Genomic DNA, 22,733 nt, shown 5'->3' with positions numbered 1-22,733 from the left:
AATATAACTATCATTATTATTTAATAAAATAGTTTTGCACATAACCTTCAAAAGCCCCATATCGTCTTTCTCTCTTTACGTTCTCTCTTCCCCAAAAAAGCACACGGCCCCATATGGAACTGGTATAGGCATGTCCTATCCATTCTTATATTATCTATGGCTACAATAGGCATAATAATTAATAAGCAAATTTGAACACATACATACAATTTTTATGAGTTTGATATTAAGGAATAAGGGGCGACTTTGATCATTTGTTTTTTTTCTACAAACCATTTTTTCTTCCTACACTGTCTCTCAGGTTATCATATTCCAGTTGTTGATTTACGAAAAACATTTTAGTTCACATTTCAATAATGATAGTACGATAACACTACATGTGTTTAATGATTAGATAACATATTTTTCCGTAACGACTGATAAAATTCAAATCGTCTTGGAAATTCAATAATTTGAAATAAAAACAGTCAATGGGTGCACGAACAAATTCAAGTAAGGTTCATTATTCTAGAATAATCTATTACAGAGTAATCTTCATGTAAAGTAGGGGGGGGGGGGGGTCAGATTGATCGCATAGATATGAAATCGATTTTAATGAAAATTGCATGCTTTTTATTTATAATATAGACGTGGATATGAGGACGTACAAATCTAAGTTGGGCCAAAGGCGTTACATCAACTATAGCAGTGAAGCACTGGATGAAGCATTACTTAAAGTAGTAAATGGTGAACTTTCCCTTAGAAAAGCTTCTAAGCAGTATAATATTCCTTATGGTAAATTTTTTTCTAAACAAATATAATTTTTTTTATTTATATATATGAATGCATTATCTAGGGACTATAAACAATAAATTTCATGGAGTTCATATAAGAAAAATGGTGGACAAACAGCATTGACAGAAAAAGAAGAACTGGCATTAATAATGGGCATAACTACTTGTGCTGATTGGGGCTTTCCGTTTACTACTATTGAACTTCAGATGTTCACAAAATGTTTTTTGGAGTCCGCCGGAGTGGGTATAAATAAATTTAAAAATAATACTCCTGGGTCAGAATCGGTAAGAAGTTTTTTAAAACGTCATCAAAATGTCATTGGAAAAAGATTGACACAAAATATAACCAAAGCGAGGGCTGGTAAAAATAAACGCAGAAAAAATAAACGCTTACGCATTGCACCTGGGGTAAGTGTTACTGCTAATGATAGTGAAGAAGTGGTGACTGAAGAAGCTCATAGACAGGTGAATGTTGATAATACAGACTCTATAGTAGTTGTAAGTGAAGACATACAAAATCAACTAGTGTATGAATCAATTAATATAGGAAAATATTTATTGGTTCAACTGAAATCGAGTAGAATTAAAGGTACTATATATAAGTATGCTGTTATAGTAATAAAAAAAACTAGAAAAGATGAACTGCAAGTAAATGGTTTAAAGTCTATGGACAGTCAACAATCAACATTCAAATTTGTAGAGAATGATGTTTTTACTATAACATTGGACGATGTGATATCACTGTTACCTGAACCACAGGTCATTGTATTACTATTTGTGGCAGAACTAAATACCAATTCCCTAGTAGTGTGAACGTCAAAGAAGCTTAGTTTACTTAAAAGAATTGAGAAGACTGAACTTAGAAGACTGATACAATTTAATATTTGTTAATAGGTACCTTAATTTTTTGTTATTTCTGTTAAATTTCTTTTGTTACTAGTCAAGAAGACTACATAAACTTTATACCTACCTAGGAACCTATTATGTTTAATTACCTATTTACTATTTTATTATGGTACCTAAGTATTTTATTTTTATTAATTTTATAATTATCCTTTTGTTACTATTCAAGAAGACTGAATAAACTTAATACATATAATGTTTCATTATCTATTGCCTATTTTATTACCTATATACTTACCTATTTAATTTGTTTTATAATAATTATAGTCAGGTATTTAGTAATTTAGTATACCAACTACCAAGTTATATCTAATATATACTGAAGGTAAAATTTTTATAACATAAACAATACAATTTTTTATAATAATGCATAGGTATTTCATAATACTTTTTTGATACCTGATCAAAGTCACCCCAAAACTTAGAAACTCAATAACTCAAAAACTACCGAACCGATTTTTTTGTGGGGCGAGAATGATCACTTTGATGACTGTACCCATGTTTATACGCATTCCCAGGGCTGCGATAAAAGTCACCCCAAAAGGTGGGTAAGTTTGATCAATAACTATATTAGTTATAACTAATGTAAACATGTAAAAAAAAATTTGGTTTGAGAAATTATCAGTTAAACTAGTTAAAGGTATAATGAAGAATAATTATTAATAACTAAATGTTATATATTTCAGTTGGTTATTAGTACAATAAGTATAAAACTAAATTAATTGAAGATTAATGATCAAAGTAACCCCACTTTACGGTATAGATATACTATACTTCATGTCTTCATATTACAGCATCTGTAAATCTGTTAGAACGCGTGTATAAAAAAACACGAGTAAAATAACCACGTAATACATGTCAAGTACATAATCATTGCCGTTATATATATAGGTACTTGCAAATAATATATATATTTTAGATTATGAGCGGAGCGATGTATGTATTGATTTTATGATGATGCGTTTTTATGTGTATTGAAGTGGACACGATTTATAGTAAGTTGAAAAAATGATTTGATAGGTATACAAGATTATTTTTAAGCTATTGTCTAGTTAAACTACGATTTACGAACCTAATCACGCCATTATGCGGTAGGTAACCACATAAGTTAATTAGTTAATCATAGTACCTATATTAGTATTATACTATATATTATACTTAATAATACCTATAGTAAAATATAAATGAGATGTTTCCGGCAAACAATAGTACCTACAATCTATTGTATCACAAATCACTATAGGCATCTACCTATAATACCAATCACTATTAATATAACGGTTCAAATGCATCACCTGAGAAAATATTCTTTATAATTGGGATTTTTCAAATAAATAATAAAATATAAAAATACCTCCTTTGTTAATTTATTTCCATAATTGTATGGCTAAATAGTGAAATTTTGAGAAACTGTTGTTCTTTGGTATAGACTACAGATATTCGGTACAGATAAGAGACTATGAGAGGACGAAAATACAATGCATTTGGGATGTTCATTTTATTAAACGTAAACATTATAATAAATTAAATAATTGTGATAATATGTGGACTAATTTTTTGTATCTGTCATCACCTTTTAGGACAGTAAAAGTGCTTGGATTTTCTTCAACAGCAACTTTTCTGATAGGAAAGTGAATCTAGTTGGTACTTGGGGGGGGGGGGGGGGATCAAAAGTAAACATGTAGTTTTCAAAAGCGACGTGAAAAAGAAAAGAAAAATTAAGGAAAAACGGGAATTTTTACACAAAATCTGTTTTCTAGAAAATCGATTTTGGTTTTTGGTGCAACTCTAAAACAAATGACCGTAGGTACATGCAATTTTCACTGGTCGTTTATATTTGTATTTTCTATACACGATAAAATTTTCAAAATATTTTGATTTGTTTTGAACTGTTTAGGTACATTTTCAGTTTCAAATTTCTTTTTTTCTATGAATGTCATTAAAACTTTATTTGTTGGGTAAAAGAGCTTGACAATTTAATAGAAGGCTCCTATAGGTTATTGTTTCAAAGGCAGATGAAAAAAATTAAAAATTCTTAGTCACAGTTTTTATTCATAAGCATTTAAAGTCCAAATCTTGACAAAATACGGAAAAATCACGAAAATTAGCAAATTATTTTTAATTAAATTATTATTTTGAGAATTCATAAAAAATTTTCTTTTTAAATCTAAGATTTGAAAATGTAATACAAGATTATCCATAAGTTTGTCTACCTTTATCAAAAAAAAAATGTCTACAAGAAGGTTAAATTAAATTTTTATGAGCGTTTGAAATTCATATTTTTACAACATTTGATATTCACTCGATATATCATTTAACGATTTTCTTATTTTGTTGTAATTAAAAAATGTATGACTGTATGTACTTGAAAATTTCACTGAATGTTTCTATTAGCATTTTATATACACGATAAAATTTTAAAAATAATTTGACTATTTTTGAGCTGTTTACGGACATTGTCAATTTTCAATTTTTTTAGTTTTTTTTTCTATAAATATCAATAAAATTTTATTTGTTGGGTAAAAAAGCGTGAAAATTTAATATAAGACTCTTGATATTTCGTGCTAATAGCAGTTGAAAAAAATTAAAAATACATAGGCACAATTTTTTTTATAAGCATTTAAAGTTCAAATTTTGACAAAATTTATCACATTTAAAATTTAATAATTATTTTGTAGTTAAAAATTTATAAAATGTTCAACTTTTATAGATAAGGATAGAAAATTTAAAACAAGGTTCCACGTAAATAAGTAAATATATAAATTACTTAATTCGCAATAATATCATCAAATATATTAGTAATACCATAGGCTGACTGACCGTTTTCGCTCAGAATTGTTTTTTTTATACAATGATATTATATCATTGAATTCAAATTTAACACCATCCATTACAGTGATCCACTTGTAACCTACTGTACAGCAGAGCGACATCCACTTACCCACATTTTTTAATTTTTTTTTTATATGAATTGTTACAATAGCAGTTGAAAAATATTAAAAAGACATATTCACAATTATTTTTTACAAGGATTTAAAGTTTGAATCTTCACAAAACACGTAAAAATCACGAAAATGTTCGAATTATTGTGTTAGAAATTCATACAAATTTTTCTTTTTAAATCTAAGATTTGAAAATTTAATACAAGATTCCTCATAAGTTTGTCTACCTTTATCAAAATAAAATCTCTACTGGAAATTCAAATTAAATTTTTATGATTGTTTCAATTTCAAATTTTTAAAAACTTGATTTTTCATGTAGCGTTTTTCTTATTTTGTTGTTATTCTAAAACGAATAACTGTAGATACATGAAAATTTCATTGAATGTTTATATTCTCATTTTCTATACACCATAACATTTTGAAAATATTGTGACTTGTTTTGAGCTGTTTATGGACAATTTAAAATTTCAATTTTTTTTAGTTTTTTTTTTCTATAAATATTAAAAAAAATTTTATTCGTTGGGTAAAAAATAGTGAATATTTAATACAAGGCTCCTGATATATTGTTACTTTAGCATTTTACAAAACTGTTAATAAATTGTTATATTAAATGTAGGTACCGTAGTTATTAGTTGTTAACACAAATATATAGTCATACAAAGGGTAGATACACTTTATGAACAAAGCCGCAGCAGTCCCCACTAGGATTTTGGAAAGGGCTGAATAATATTTTTGAAATTACTCGTGGGCCTCATGGAGTAAATACATTTAAAGTTGTGCATAATATTAACCGTAGGCATACTTTTTTTCCCCGGGATCTGGGTGGCTTGGTGGCCGGGTGTAAAGATTTCTAGTTTCTAGATACATTTTGAATGATAATAATTGTAAATTATAAAAGTTTCAAAATTATTATTTTAATAGGGTACCTATATAAGTATTTTATCTTATTGACTTCGTTTTCGAAAACAGTAGGTAGGTAGTAGGTACCTATATTTTTTAAATATTTCAATATATTAAAATCAAATGTTTTATGAGTAGTTTATTGTTTATCTACCTATAGTTGTGAATTTAATGCACTAAAAAACCTTAAAAAATGCATTAAAAATGTCAAAAATATGCAATAAAATATGCACTTAAAATGTAAAATATGCACTTAAAATGCAAAAAAAAAGGAATATAAAATGCCAAAAATTATAGTATAAAATTTATTAAAAATTATTTTTAATTTAATTTTTATATTTATATTAATATTGGGTACAGGATATTAAACATTAGTACAAAAAAGTGTTTATTAAAAAAAAAAAAAAAAATAAAGCTATTTTATGATTTATTCAACAGTTTTCGTCGCCTAAGTGTTTGATGGCTTAAATATTTCTTGGTGTCATAAATGCCTAGACCAGCTGTAACACTACCACAGGGGCTAAACAAAAATCATAAATTTATAATTCATATTATATTATTGTATACTTATACAAATAAAAAATATTTTACCTGTTAATATACATATTGATTGTGGCTTTTTGATTTTCAAATTGTAAAAACAATAACTGAGCTATTACCAATGAGGCGACATGATCATTGATCTATTTAATGTAAAATATTTGTTCTCATAAACATGAAATAGATTATATAGCTTAAATTTAAATACTTCTCCCATAACGCAAATTATACGTTCTTTAAGAAGTCTAAAAAATATATCATAAGAACTATCGTTTGTTCTACTACAATTGGTATAGTCAATCCACGAATACTATTGGAAATCGGGCCACTTAGTTGCAAAATTTTGCTCGAGTGCTGAAAATGAATTATTTAAAATTACAATATTTCGAACATTGCTGAAGTAATGAATTCAAAATATAAGATTTAGTTTTAAATCATGTATTTTTAATATTTTTCAACTGCTATTAGAACGATATATCAGGAGCCTTATATTAAATTTTTACGCTTTTTTACCAAAAAAAATAAAATTTTATTGATATTTATAGAAAAAAAAAACTAAAAAAAATGGAAACTGACAATGTCCGTAAACAGCTCAAAAAGAGTCAAATGTTTTTCAAACTCTATTTTCAAATCTTAGATTTAAAAAGAAAAATTTATTATGTAACTATGTATATTATGTATTTTTCTATCGTGTAGGAACTAACATGTGTATTTTCTTTACCTGCTAAGTCACGTGTAGGATTGTAGGAACTTACATTCGCCCAGACAAATAGACAATATATACTTAATCTATGTACTAAATATTACAATATAAGTATAGGTACTAAGGTTTGTTTATCAGGTTTGACACTCCCATCTACTGACGTTTGGTGAAAATTTAAACGACCTATCTAAAGTTATATACATTTTTTAGTTACACAAAAAATAAAATCAATTTTGTCAAATAATTGACCTATCAATTTGTTGATTCGAAAAAAATTTTTTCGCTTTGCTTGAAAACTATTATATGAAGTATTTTTACTGCACCTATTGTGATGACTGCTCAGTATCTATTTTATAATACAGTATTTTGTGATTAATACTTTTACGTGTTTTCAAATAACATAGGTACTTTAATTTTTTCAAAATGTATTTTAAATTAACTATAGAAGTTATTGAAATACTTAGTAGTTACATATCTCTGAATACTGATACTGATATTTGATGTACGATGTACTAACTATTTTACATTATTTTGATTTTAATTAGGTAAAGGTAAAGTAAAATATACTATAAATAGCGATATCTTAATATTTCTGCTACATATTGTAAATTATATATTAATAAATAGATGTGGGTAATAAGATATTATTTAAATAATTTTGATATTATCTACTAACCCCCCCCCCCCCCCTATCTTTGCTCTGGATCCATGGCTGTTTAAGGTAAATATTTTAAATGATATACAAATATTATTAAAAACTATAATGACTAACAAAAAGTGCTGCAGTTTAAAACAAAAATGAAGTACCTAGCTTAAAGGATCGATGTTTATAATATATTACAGAATAACGTTTGAATTCAATCAATTTTAGTAAACTGCTTGGAAACACCAAAATAACCAGTATATTTTATGGTTTCCGGTTCCGTATCGTTGTAGTAGTGTCCTCCTTGATTGCGATCAGTGTACAGGTGGAAATGTTGAAGTCTTAAATTCAATCCCTAAAAAATTGGGAAAATATTTAGCACAATAGGTAGGTATGCTTATCAAAATAATTTTTGAAATTACGGGATCATGAGAGACTATGCACCCGACACCCACCAACGGTGGAGATAATTCAATGTAATGTAACAAAGTGCCTAACTCTTTTTCTGATTTTATTGGTATTTTTGCCAAGCTCGGTTTAATGACGTGAACCTTCACTTTTCCATTTTCGATGAGTATTACTCCACCCAACGCTGTATTAATTTATGTAACAAACAATAAAACGATTTTATAATATTCAAACATTCGTAGGTACTAAGTAGTAAGTATACATGTATAGTATAATCTATAATCTATAGCAGTAAAAATATATATTTCTAGGAAATACAATATTTATTACTTATTATAGTAGGATCAATAAATGTTTACACATTACACATACCAATTATTTCATTGCCAAAATGCTTTACTAATGCTTCTTTAATGCACGTGCTATAACTTAGAGGTCCTTTTCTTACTTCACACACAATTTTCAAAACCTAAAAAATACACTTGTATTAAAATTTAAAATTACTAAGGTTACCTTGCAATTTACATAATATATCATATTATCATGTCATCGTACTCGTATCTAAATAGAGAAACGGTAATATTGTAATTTATTTAAGTTGTATTTATACATTTATAATATACCTTCTTTTTTACTAAGAAAATTTACATCTGTAATAAATTATGTACAATAAGTAAAAGCGATGGCTGTAAACATATAAATAGCATTAAATAACATAAGAAGTACATGATGAAGGAAGTCACCCAGCGATGGAACCCTCCAGAGTAATTTTTTTATCTAATCGTTTTAACATATTCAGGTCTCTGCACAAACGCCTCTTTAGGCAGCGTGGTGGGTTGTCAGGAAGAGTACGTGATGATAGGTGGGAGACTAAAGGATCGGTGGTTGTAGCTTGGAGTAAAACCTGTTGGCTGATATAATATAGTTTGGCTAGTTGGTCAACTTTTGCAATTTTTAGGTATTTATATAAGCTTTCGTTTGTTATGTACCAAAGTGCCGAGGCAATTAGTCGAACAGTGGTAGATTGAAAGGCTTGAATGGTGTGGACTTGAGAAGGTTTGGCGCATCCTTAAATGTGTACACCATACGCCCAAATGTGTCTCAGTAGAGGCTTGTACAGTATTGTTTTTGTATGAATTAACAATTTTGATTTGAGAATAGGTCGAAGCAGATGAAGGCGCATATTAATTACTAAGAATTTTTCGTTTAGACTAAATGAGGGCCCCAGGTTAATTTAAGTTTTATTAATATATTTATAATATACCTACCTAACAATTTATTTTAAATCCGTATCTGGTATCAGGTATAGTTAACTATTTTTAACACAAAAAAACTGCACACGGCGATGCTGGGTTATTTCCACTACTTATAGTTGTCAAACCTCAATAACTCGAAACGATCTATCACAAAAAAAATTCGCGTTGTCAAAAATTATATTTTTATTGATTAGTTATAGAAAAAATTATGTTTAGGTACATATATTGGAATGCAGGGGTCAAAACATTCTCTCGAGCTATCGTAAATTCGACTTTAAGACGTTCGAGTTATCAAGATTCCGCTGTAGGTATATAGGTTTAATACTTTAATTCGTAATATAATAACAATTGACAATATATTTTAACATAATAAAATAAAATAAACTAATATATTGGGCCACCATGTCCGTTATATATATATATATAATAGGTAGGTATAATATGAATAATACTTTAAGATGAAATAAATATAAAAAATCCAAACTTTTTTGTCATCGTACCAATCAATCAAGTTATTATGTGAAAATAATAGGTACTTGAGAGTTGAGAGCGATAGCCTATAACCAAACTGATTTTAAGGTTAAGTTAATGTTATACCTACTTAAAATTATTAACCTAACCTTATATGAACTAGCTATGGCTTTTTTTTTAATCGTCAGATAACCTTTAACAAAATCAATTTTTTCTAGAAACAAGGGCGATATATTATCCAATCACAGAATGACACAATCAAGAATATGTAACATACTGAGTAAAAGTTAAAATTTTTAACACTTTTGGTATGCGTATATGCGCTAAGAAACTTACTTTTTTTAAATGACAACACCTAGTTTTTTTACATTTTCGGATAAATTAATTTTTTTTAGCTATTTTTGTATAATATAAAAAGTTTTTTCAAAAAAAAACTTTTTGCTAGACAAGTTAGAATAACCTCATATTTAAATGTATGCATAGTTCGTTTTTAACGAAATTTCAACTAACCTAACCTAACAAAAACTCAAGTCCAAATTTAAATTTAAATGTTTAACTAAAAAATCATGGTTATTAATTTTTAATATTTTTAAATAGATATAAGAGAACTACTTATGTGAGATATTGTACTAAATTTTAAGCATTTTGACAAGCCTAACCCTATATAACCCTATTTACGTGGAACCTTGTTTAAAATTTTCAACTCTTAGCTATAAAATTTGAACATTTTATAAATTTTTAACTACAAAATAGATATTAAATTTTAAATTTGATACATTTTGTTGAAATTCGAACTTTAAATGTTTATAAAAATTTAATTAGACTTTCCGGAAGATATTTTTTTGGCGATAAAGGTAAACAAATGTATGAATAATCTTGTATTACATTTTCAAATTTTAGATTTAGAAAGAAACATTTTTATGAATTCTCAACTCAAAATAATTTGCTAAATTTCGTGATTTTTCCGTATTTTATCAGACTTGAATTAAACGATTATAAAAATAACTGTGACTGATTTTTAAAATTTTCAAATGTCATTGTCAAAATATATTAGGAGCCTTGTATTAAATTTTCTAGCTCTTTTACCCAATAAATAAAGGTTTATTGATATTTATAGAAAAAAAAACTAAAGAAAATGGGAACTGAAAATGTCCGTAAACAGCTCAAAATATTTGGAAAATGGTATGATGTATAGAAAATGCTAATAAAAACACTCAGTCAAAATTTCATTTACCTACGGTCATTTGTTTAAGAGTTGCACCAAAAACTAAAATCAAAAAACAGATTTTGCGTAAAAATTCCCGTTTTTCCTTAATTTTTGTTTTTTTTTTTACGGCACTTATTAAAAATACTAGGAAATTAGCACTTTTGACCTCCCGAATGCACCAACTAGATTCACTTTCCCATCAAAGAAGATACTGTTGAAGAAAATCGAAGCAGTTTTACTGCCCCAAACCGTGATGACAGACACAAAAAAAAGGTGGGTAAGTGGATGTCGCTCTGCTGTACAGTAGGGTACAAGTGGTTCACTGTAATGGATGGTGTTAAATTTGAATTCAATGATATAATATCATTGTATAAAAAAAACAATTCTGAGCGAAAACGGCCAGTCAGCCTATGGTATTACTAATATATTTGATGATATTATTGCGAATTAAGTAATTTATATATTTACTTATTTACGTGGAACCTTGTTTTAAATTTTCTATCCTTATCTATAAAAGTTAAACATTTTATACATTTTTAACTACAAAATAATTATTAAATTTTAAATGTGATAAATTTTGTCAAAATTTGAACTTTAAATGCTTATAAAAAAAATTGTGCCTATGTATTTTTAATTTTTTTCAACTGCTATTAGCACGAAATATCAGGAGTCTTATATTAAATTTTCACGCTTTTTTACCCAACAAATAAAATTTTATTGATATTTATAGAAAAAAAAACTAAAAAAATTGAAAATTGACAATGTCCGTAAACAGCTCAAAAATAATCAAATGTTTTTCAAAATTTTATGGTGTATACAAAATGCTAATATAACTATTCAGTGAAATTTTCAAGTATCTACAGTCATACGTTTTTTAAATACAACGAAATAAGAAAATCGTTAAATGAGATATCGAGTGAATATCAAATGTTGTAAAAATATGAATTTCAAACGCTCATAAAAATGTAATTTGACCTTTTTGAAGATATTTTTTTTTTGATAAAGGTAGACAAACTTACGGATAATCTTGTATTATACATTGTGGTAAACTGACAATCGGGTTGATTGTGTAGTTTACCAGGTTGCAGATAGCAAGACCGTGGAGAAAGGATTTCTTCTTGTTGATTGAAATAATAAAACTTGTCGAGTTGTAAAAGACGTTTATTTAAGATGTACTCCGGTGAAAATTATTATAAGTCCACATATTATAATTCTGGTGCTGAGTGTTGTGAAGATGCTGGTGATGGCAATGGGTGTACAGTGTACACATCTGATTACAGGCCGTTTTAGGTCTGCTTTTATAAGGGTCTCCTATTCCCCTACCTTCCCCCTTGACTATCGACTTATCCGTATTGCTCACAGAGTGCTATCTATATCCTGCACGCTTAGTTGTGCAAAAAGTCCTATCACTGTGTCCATGGTTGTCAATCATTTATTAGATACTACTTTCCTGTTTCTATTTATTCGTCGTGTACATAAATATATCTATATACATGTATTTATATATATTTATATACGTTATATAAATATATACTCAATTCCCATTGTTTTATATATGATTGATGATTCGCATATAATATGATGTAGTACTTTCAAATATTACTCATGAATTAACGTGATTGTCGGTTGACCCCCTTCGTCATCTTAGTCGTGTATTTGGGTATTTGGCAATTGATATATCACTATTGATATACATATATACATATACATAACATAATTTCTTATTCCTTTCAATTTATTACATCTGTCTGTTAACTATCTACGCTTTATTATTTTATATACGTAGGAGTAAACGGATGTCGTCCGTTACAACATTTTCAAATCTTAGATTAAAAACAATTCAGGACCATCTATACTATTTTTATACTTCAGCGCAAATCAACAACGGGTTTTATTTTTTTTTGTAAATTATCATACTTGAATGGAGACTGCCACTCTATAAAATTGCTCCCCTGGTAAATGCTCTCTTACCAGTTTCTACGGCCCTATACCTATCATATATTAATGTGTTTAAATTTTTTAATAGATAATTAAAAATTGATTTATTAAAGTAAATTTCTTATCAATTTATATGTATTAGCGGTAGTTTCTACTTTGATTATAACTTTTATAAGTAAGATATATAACCAAATAGTAAATACAGGATGCGGCAGTCAAATCCGACGATTTGAAAAAATAAAAAAATAGAAAAACTATTTAATATTAATTTTTTGCCAAACAAATAAAAATTAGGTACACAAGTGGAAGTTTAAGTTATATATTTAAAAACTTAATTTTTTAAAGATTGTGTCAGGCAAATGCCTTCCTTGGTTAGCCACACATTACTACTACATACATTATTACTTTTGTAATAAGCTTTTACTGCGAACGCACTCTTTTCACTCGACCAATGCTCCATGAGTATTAAATTCCGGGTATTTAAAAGCGATAAGAACATACCCGAAATCTCTACCACTTTAGCCACGCCCACCAGTTAATGTTAAAATCTTCGGGTTTGACTGCCGCACCCTGTATATTTTCAATTTTGTACTTACCTCTCCTTTAAAACCGTTACTAGTGAAAAAATTGGCCATCATTGAAAACCTCATTTCGTCGTCGGGTAACGACTTATGGAAACACTCCGGGACGTCATCGGACTTTGTCATGTGAACATGTGTTCCGTTTTCCACACGGTCGCCAGTCATTTTAACATTTTCCACGCACTAAAATATTATAAATTATAATTGTGTATACTATTACTATACAAATAGTATGTATAATATGTACGTTATAAAATAATATATGAGTACTTATTGTACTTGTTTCATAAACACATTTAATTTTTTTTCATACCTATACTTAAAACAAGCTCTAGTTTATTTAACTTGATATTAATGATAGGTACTTAAACATTTTTCTGTTCACATTTCATAATAATATGTCAATATAGCATCACAACGAAAATATTATATAGGTAGGTATAACTATAAACGTATTAATACTTAATAGTAACGATATTAATATAGTTTTAAATTTCAATCACCTAAATCACCCAACTAAATTAAAACTTTAGCCAAATGCATATGTATGGTACTGTTACGTGGTATATAAGTAGATTACGTTAACAATAAAAACGTTGTCTATCATTATTCACTGGTATACGTTATTACTTACGTGTTGTACCCATTACTTATTACCATTAGCGCAAATAGGGGAGACTAATAGTTCCCCTTCCAATGTCGATCAAGTCCGGGCAGTTCACAATCTAGTAATTAGTACTAATTTTTATATTCTGTGGTCGTATAAGCAATATGGCCTATGGGGAGGGGGGCTTGAGTCCCCCCAAAAAAATTAGTCAATTTGCGCCTATGCTTATTACGTTATATCCGAAATGACAGATTAATACCAAACGGGGAGGATTTTTATGTCAGACAAGACTGAAGACACTAGTTATATCGAGTTATAACCTATATTGAAATAAAATATGAATAATATTAATATATATTTACTATTTACCGATGACGTGATAGCAAATAGCAATACATGAAGCAAGCGATGAAACGAGATTAGTTCGGCATACTTATATCCATAGACCTATAAACTAGTTTATTTTGGCTAATGAATAATGATATTGAACATTTTAGACTTTATAATAGGTAGGTACCTTGGTAATTATTATTTAGAATTTTATCTTTGTAAACATTGTAGGTACCTATATGGGTATATGACTATGTAAGTATAGGTATGTAATATAGCTACCTACTATATAAACACGATCTAATAGTAAAAATGATGCTACTTAAACGTATGACAAAAATTGTAAAAATAGTAAACTTATGTCAGGAAATTCCAAAAAACAATATTTTGAAAAAGTTATTTGTTTATTACGTTCTAAATTAGTTAATTCAAAAAAATATTGATATTTAAAAAAAATGTTTTTACCGTCCTAATTGTTATTAATTAACCTAATATAATCAGATTCGATAATTGGCTATTTAATTTTCAGTATTAAAAAACAAAAAAAATATTTTTTATGTAATATGTTTGGCGTAAGTGACTATAAATTATATATAAAAAAACAAAAGTTTTTTCATCTATCAAGTATTCTTGTTACGCGATGGTCGACACGATCTACATATACCTACATCAACATATTTTATAAATACTAAATACATTTGCTAAACAGTTAACAGTGAAAAGTGATAATCTCATACGAAGTATAAAAAGAATGTTCTTTAAATATATACTAAATAATTTTAGAAATCTGAATTTGATTAGGTACTTAAAATACATTAGGTAGGATATTAGGGTATTAAAAGACAAAAGAAAGACGAGTATGCTCTTGGTGATGAACATAGGCGAAAATTGACTTCATTTTTTGGGGGGGCTCAAGCCCCCTCCCCATAGGCCATATTGCTTAGTACCACAGAATATAAAAATTAGTCCTAATTACTAAATTTTGAACTGGGGGGACTTGACCGACATTTTGGGGTGAATAAGTCCCCCAAGCCCCCCCTCCCCTATTTGCGTCAATGGTGATGAATCAATCTATATATTGACAGCTGATATACTCGCCTCACTGTCGGCTCCGAAAAACGGATATGGTCCAGCACACGCTCCGATGATGAACAAAGGATCGGACCCAGTAATCTGTTTTAAATCTTTGACGTTATACAATTTTTCTCGCTTAAACAAAGGCACTAAATTGGTGACGTCGCCGATGTCAAATACGTTTTCGTCGCCACATAGTCCTATAGGTACGCATTAATAAAATATTTACCTACACATTATACTTCATGGATAATACAAATAATATAGCCTATAGGTATATATAACTATATAAGTAGGTTAATATTATATGTTCACCTTCAGAAGTCAAGTTAAACGGTGGTTGGGTTAAATCTGGACATTGAACTACTTCTACACTTGCATTTTCAAAGTTGTCTAATAACTCAGGTAATATGGCTGAAATCAACGTAGAATTTTTCATTTTTAATAACATGATTCTGTAAGTATACCTAGGTTTAATCATGGCTAAATATATAGGTATGATCGCAACTTTGTGATACGCAGTTGTCATGGCTGCCACTGGCAGTGAATATTATCACTTCGATTTTTTTGCTAACAAAACCATAAAAATAATTAATTTTTTGGCTAAATAAGTCCAAAAATCACTGCCGGCTGAGATTCCTTTCCATGCTAAAACATGCAATAATTGTATGTGCGCAGCCCATAACGAAAATGCGTCTCAATGCGATCATACCTATCACCTATGTATATTTAGCCATGGGTTTAATCATATAATTTCAAAAAACCTTCTTGTATCCATGACAAAATAAATAGGTATGCTATCAACGTAACTAATATTGGTCGAGAACGCGCACCCCTCCCGCACTTCACCAAGAACTGTGACGTAAGCCTTTCTCACAAGCAGAAATAATAATAATAATAAATATAATAGTAATAATATTATATAATATCGAAGAACGAATGACGTAATTTTTGTGGTGGCATAACACACAGTTGCATATCACAAAGTTGATAGCATACCTATTTATTTTTTCATGCTTGTATCATTACTATCATTAAATACTAGACATGCATTATATTTAAATTTCATAAACATTACTTATACAGTTATACCTACCTACAAGTAATATACATTATTATTTACTTTATCATTTTCGTTAAGAGGACGTTTCACCCGCATTTGTTGTCACCGTCTTACACACGTACGGCGTAACAAAAACAGTTTTCCGCGGGTAAGAACTTAGAAGGCTACAGTCATAAATAAGAAACGAAATTTTCACCACATAAAAAAGAGAATTTTGACTGTGCAATATCACTTTTATTTTTCCGTTATCGAAACTTCAAAAAAAGTTATTAAAGCTTAAAAAACACAATTAATAATAGATTTTGAAACAATAAGAAATTTTCGTATAAGTGATATCAAAAAAATAAAAACTTAACCTAACCTATAAACTTTTTTTTACGGTACTTTATGTAGTTTCTAGTGTTTCTACTTTGTATGAAGCGAAGCATCAAGCATTTTTCAGCATTTTTTAGTCAAATAACTTGATATTTGGCCCAAACAATAATTTAAAAAAAACAGTTAAGTGCCCTGTATTTTATCAAAACGTCTCATATGAGTTATTACTATAGAATAGTATAGATATAATGAAAATAATAAGTATAATGTGAGTAATTATAATATACTATATTATATAATGTTATAGGCATGGTAGTGACTCGTGGAGAGAGACCCGGGGCCCGAGTGTATAATACCTTGGGGGGCCACACCAGTGTCAGCCTGGCCCAGGCGGCTAGGAGGCGATCGCCTCCGAGGACCCAACCCGTATTTTTCAAGAAATAAATGGATTTATTTACCAACATTTACCTACTATATATATAGCCAGTGGTATCCGTTTGGATCCATTAAATAATTTTATAATAATAATATAATATACATTATACATTTTATTAATTTAATGATAGGTAGGTACTAAAATCATAATATCTTAGTCCGTGGTAATAATAATATAACTATATTATAATTTTGGAATCTATGATTATGTTTAAATACGTACCTACTGTGATGTTTGATCGATATTATATTACTATATATTATATATATATCGATCCATATTATGTAATAAATAAATATAAAACGTTTTTAAATTATTTTTTTGAGATATGGTATTTTTGAGAGGCACTTTGAATCTTAAGATCCCAGGCTGACACTGGGCCACACTATACTTTTGACCACTTACCATTAACTATGTCACGTAACTGTTAAGAGTTATTTTTTTTTTTTTTTTTTGCTATGTTCATCAAATTCTTATTTTTCATTGTTTCTTTTGTTAAAAAAATTGAGTAGTCCCAAATTTCCGGGCCTTCATAAAAATGCCAGGTTCGAGATAACTCCTTCCTCCTCTCAGCAAGCTTGGTTCTATGGATAGTTGTTTAATATTTATACATACAGGATTATGGTGTAACAGAAAGGCTTGACAAATAAAAATAAAAATTAATAGGTAGGTACAAGTTAAATGTATGGAAAAAATATGAAAATTATATGGATAAAAATAATATAAGATTTACTTATATCTGAAAATTCATAAAAAGAATATTTTGATAAAAGTTATAACGACGTTTCGAATTAATTTATTCCAAAAAAATATAATATATTGATATTTTAAAAATGTTTGAATGTATGATATTATAATGTATATTTATATGGATATCTATATAATTTTAATTTTATATTGGAATTGTATGCCTTAATAACCTATTAGTTATGTTTAGCCATTTAGGACTTGGGGCTAGCTGATGACACTTACCTACATAAATTAGTATTTTTTTCAAGCTCCAATAATGTTTCTAATATTTCCAACTACTTCTTGGGGAAATTGCTTTTGGGGAATCGTATAGGTTCGTTATTACTTATTAGCAAACAATCATTATATCATAGTATACGTATACTGCAGTATACGTAACAGATACAGGTTAAGATTTAATACTTACCTAAAAATGATTATAGTTAGGTATTACTTTTGATAGTTTAATTTGTGGCGCCTTGCTATTGCAGAATAAATAAATTAGAAGATAAACGAAATGGACTGTTTTTTTTATGAAAAAAGACCTATTTTGATTAGGTACGTAAAATAAAAATAAAAATGTGAATATAATATATTATAATTTAATATTTTTTTTTCTGTGAATTATACTCAACCGAAAATTTAAATAATTTGATAAAGAAAACAGATGAGTATTTTTAAGTTCCACCAAATGAGAAGGTGTAAAATGCTCTAAGGGTACAATTAATGTAGGTAAGACATGTAAGTCGGTTCAGTTGATTTATATTTTTTTTTAAAAATATTTTATAAAAAGCTTGTAAGTACAGATACTTTTTAAAATAAATATTTTTATCTGTATTTGAATACTTTTAAAAAGTATCTATTACAAGACTACTATTGTGTTATTTAGAACCTACTAGAAACCTTAAAACACTTATGAACATTTTACTAATAGGTAAATTGTATATATTGTTTTTTGTATTCGACAACTATAAATATGCATTTTCTGATCAATGCATGGAAAAAGTTGTTCTTATTTTCTTATGATCCAAAGCAAACATACAAAAAGTTGGAAACCGGTTTCAATACCAAAATAAATTGTTGAACATTTAATACCTATATGATTATTTTAAGTTGATTTTGCTGAAAGGCTTATCGGTCATTATATTAAATTATAATTAATGTGCGAATTATTTTCCACACACAAGTATTATTATTAAAAGTATGAAGAGGTTTACAGGAAATTAATTTATATATTGAATAAATAAGGTCACGTACAAAATACTTAACTAATAGAAATAATTAATAATGAACCCTACGTTTAAAAAAGTTCGCATCAAAGTTACCAAGTTTTTACCTAACTCTGGTAAATATAAATTCACTCGCCTAAACGGTATAAATGATAGTCGACCACCACCCATAAATCTATCCCATGCAGAGTTGTTATTTTTAATAAATATAATTACTAAATTACCTACCTAGTTAATACTCGTAGACTTATCTAATTATAATATTTATTTAATTAGACAATAGAAGAAAAAAAGTTATTGTTATTAAAATATAAGTACTTATCTAATAAGAGGTTTAAATAATATCTGGGTGCATAAAAGAAATCTGATCAGTGACTACTATAAACAATAGTCATTGACGAAACTTGAATATTAAAATGTGAATTAAATAGGTAATAATTAATAAGCAAAATATACTGAAATAATACCTATGGGTTTGGTTAGGTACCTACCTTCAATAATACATCTCAAAGGCGGTGTGTTTAGTTTGAAGCGCACTATGGGCAATTCGTTCATGTCTAAGGTACTTGGAAAAGCGCAACTTCCGGTGGCCATTTCGGAGAAATTGGTATTTATTTTTTTAAATCAAATAAAAAGAAACTAACAATAATCATAATTTACGATTATAGTACCTACACCGTGGATATTTATTCCTGCAATTGATTATATACAATATACTTAGGTTGATTATATAATGATTTAGGTATATATATACTATACTTCATATTACAGCATACAGCATCTGTAAATCTGTTAGAACGTGCGTATAAAAAAACACGAGTAAAGTACCCACGTAATACATGTCTAGTACATAATCATTGTCGTTATATATATATATATATAGGTACTTGCAAATAATATATATATTTTAGATTATGAGCGGAGCGATGTATGTATTGATTTTATGATGATGCGTTTTTATGTGTATTGAAGTGGACACGATTTATAGTAAGTTGAAAAAATGATTTGATAGGTATACAAGATTATTTTTAAGCTATTGCCTAGTTAAACTACAATTTACGAACCTAATCACGCCGTTATACGGTAGGTAACCACATAAGTTAATTAGTTAATCATAGTACCTATATTAGTATTATACTATATATTATACTTAATAATACCTATAGTAAAATATAAATGAGATGTTTCCAGCAAACAATAGTAACCTACAATCTATTGTATCACAAATCACTATAGGCATCTTTAATACCAATCACTATTAATATAACGGTTCAAATGCATCACCTGAGAAAATATTCTTTATAATTGGGATTTTTCAAATAAATAATAAAATATAAAAATACCGCCTTTGTTAATTTATTTCCATAATTTTATGGCTAAGTAGTGACATTTTGAGAAACTGTTGTTCTTTGGTACTGACTACTGATATTCGGTACAGATAAGAGACTATGAGAGGATGAAAATACACGTACGTGTCCCCAACCCCCCATCCAAAAAAATCTCGAAAATTTCTATCCAAATATTTTGTACGTCATTTGTATGAATTTGTATGACCATTTTTGGAATTTGTACGACACCAGTATTCGAGCAATATCGGAAATACAGAAGGGGGGCTGGAGACACATGTAGACAATTAAGTATTCATACATTTTATACTGCAAGATTCAAGAACGCCATTTATATGAATTTGTATGACCATTTTTGGAATTTGTATGCGACCCCCTCCCGAGTTATAATCGAAAAACCAATTTTCCCGTGTCCCCCTCCCCTCTTCATCGGAATTTTCTACTTTTTCCTACGCGAAACATTTAAACGCTATTTGTATGAATTTGTATGACTGTTTTTGGAATTTGTTTATAAATATTAAACAATACAGTAAGCACCTTTTACACTTAAATTAAATTTTAAAGCCAAGTTAAATTAATAGTAATTGTTAACCTTATTTTAATTTAATTGATGTATTAAAGATATGTTATAACATAACTTTTAATTTAATTGAAAAAAAAATAGTTCACTTAAATTATATAAGTTAAAAAATATCATTAACTTGCCCAGTCGTGGATCTAGGTAATTATATTATTTTATTTATTTATAAATTGTTTTTAACTATATACACAGTATAACGTGCATAACGTGCATAACTTTCTTACTTGAAGTACAACAGTATCTATATTAGTAAAATACCTACGTGATGTTTGTGTTGGGAAATTAAACGTTTTTAAGATTTATTATAGTATATTGAATATTATACATATTATATATTATATAAGATTTATATTTTAAAACATTATTATTACATAAATCAATTAAAATATCAATAAACAACAATCAAAGAATTAGATACAAACGGGTACACGGAAATCAAAATTGGTTTTTCGATTATAACTCGGGAGGGGGTCGCATACAAATTCCAAAAATGGTCATACAAATTCATACAAATGACGTACAAAATATTTGGATAGAAATTTTCGAGATTTTCTTTGGATGGGTGGTTGGGGACACGTACGTCGAAAATACAATGCATTTGGGATATTCATATTATTAAACGTAAACATCATAATAAATTAAATAATTGTGATAATAATATGTGGATTAATTTTTTGTGTCTGTCATCACTTTTTAGGACAGTAAAAGTGCTTGGATTTTCTTCAACAACAACTTTTCTGATAGGAAAGTGAATCTAGTTGGTACTTGGAGGGGGGGGGGGGTCAAAAGTAAACATTTCCCTGTATTTTTCAAAAACGTGAAAAAGAAAAGAAAAATTAAGGAAAAACGGGAATTTTTACGCAAAATCTGTTTTCTAGAAAATCGATTTTGGTTTTTGGTGCAACTCTAAAACAAATGACCGTAGGTACATGAAATGTTCACTGGTCGTTTATATTTGCATTTTATATACACGATACAATTTTGAAAATAATTTGACTGTTTTTGAGCTGTTTACGGACATTGTCAATTTTCAATTTTTTTAGTTTTTTTTTCTATAAATATCAATAAAATTTTATTTGTTGGGTAAAGAAGCGTGAAAATTTAATATAAGACTCCTGATATATCGTGCTAATAGCAGTTGAAAGATATTAAAAGTACATATTCACAATTTTTTTTATAAGCATTTAAAGTTCAAATTTTGACAAAATTTATTACATTTAAAATTTAATAATTATTTTGTAGGTAGTTAAAAATTTATAAAATGTTCAACTTTTATAGATAAGGATAGAAAATTTAAAACAAGGTGCCACGTAAATAAGTAAATATATAAATTACTTAATTCACAATAATATCATCAAATATACTTGGTAATATCATAGGCTGGCTGACTGACTGTTTTCGCTCAGAATCGTTTTTCTTATACAATGATAATATAATATCATTGAATTCAAATTTAACACCATCCATTACAGTGACCCACTTGTAACCTACTGTACAGCAGAGCGACATCCACTTACCCACCTTTTTTAAAATTATTTTCGATAAAAAAATGTTTGCTGTCAAAAAGCTTGACAAATGACAATTGAATACAAAGTTCCTCATAAGTAATATATAGATAAGGATTGAAAAATTAAAATGAGGATTTTCATAAATAGGTCATACTGTAAAACCCAGTCGGTCCACTATTAATGAAAAAAATCTACCCTATGTACTACTACAATTTACAACCTAAACTTTTAAAACTTTATTTTTAACTTTT

The 22,733-nt window shown here is 28.0% G+C and overlaps 2 protein-coding genes across 3 annotated transcripts; one reads left to right on the top strand and one right to left on the bottom strand.

The window, feature by feature from the left end:
- The first annotated feature begins 362 nt into the window (after positions 1-362).
- On the top strand, positions 363-1,879 carry LOC132946925 (uncharacterized). Of its 2 annotated transcripts, none has more exons than XM_061017045.1 (3): positions 363-492; positions 628-774; positions 836-1,879. In XM_061017045.1, the coding sequence occupies exon 3, from the start codon at positions 924-926 to the stop codon at positions 1,584-1,586; it is 663 nt and encodes a 220-aa protein (XP_060873028.1). In that variant the 5' UTR covers positions 363-492; positions 628-774; positions 836-923; the 3' UTR covers positions 1,587-1,879. Both variants share the same exon structure in this region, with proteins under 2 accessions (XP_060873028.1, XP_060873029.1).
- A 4,845-nt stretch (positions 1,880-6,724) lies between these two features.
- Positions 6,725-19,747, bottom strand: LOC132946608 (ester hydrolase C11orf54 homolog). The gene is made up of 7 exons (XM_061016658.1): positions 19,540-19,747; positions 15,592-15,690; positions 15,301-15,476; positions 13,281-13,448; positions 8,185-8,281; positions 7,827-7,996; positions 6,725-7,759 (listed from the first exon to the last, which is right to left on the bottom strand). The coding sequence occupies exons 1-7, from the start codon at positions 19,640-19,642 to the stop codon at positions 7,619-7,621; spliced, it is 954 nt and encodes a 317-aa protein (XP_060872641.1). The 5' UTR covers positions 19,643-19,747; the 3' UTR covers positions 6,725-7,618.
- Positions 19,748-22,733: the final 2,986 nt, after the last annotated feature.

Source organism: Metopolophium dirhodum, chromosome 6 (assembly GCF_019925205.1).
Source record: "Metopolophium dirhodum isolate CAU chromosome 6, ASM1992520v1, whole genome shotgun sequence".
Classification (NCBI taxonomy): domain Eukaryota; kingdom Metazoa; phylum Arthropoda; class Insecta; order Hemiptera; family Aphididae; genus Metopolophium; species Metopolophium dirhodum.
Note: the sequence above shows the minus strand (reverse complement) of the source record. Positions and strands in the feature narration are given on the sequence as shown.

Coding starts and splice junctions, on each gene's coding strand:
- LOC132946925 (XM_061017045.1), top strand. CDS start 924: ATGGGCATAACTACTTGTGCTGATTGGGGCTTTCCGTTTACTACTATT.
- LOC132946608 (XM_061016658.1), bottom strand. CDS start 19,642: ATGGCCACCGGAAGTTGCGCTTTTCCAAGTACCTTAGACATGAACGAA. Junction 7,997..8,184: donor TTTTGGCAATGAAATAATTG/GTATGTGTAATG, acceptor AAATTAATACAG/CGTTGGGTGGAGTAATACTC. Junction 7,760..7,826: donor GCATAGTCTCTCATGATCCC/GTAATTTCAAAA, acceptor CCAATTTTTTAG/GGATTGAATTTAAGACTTCA.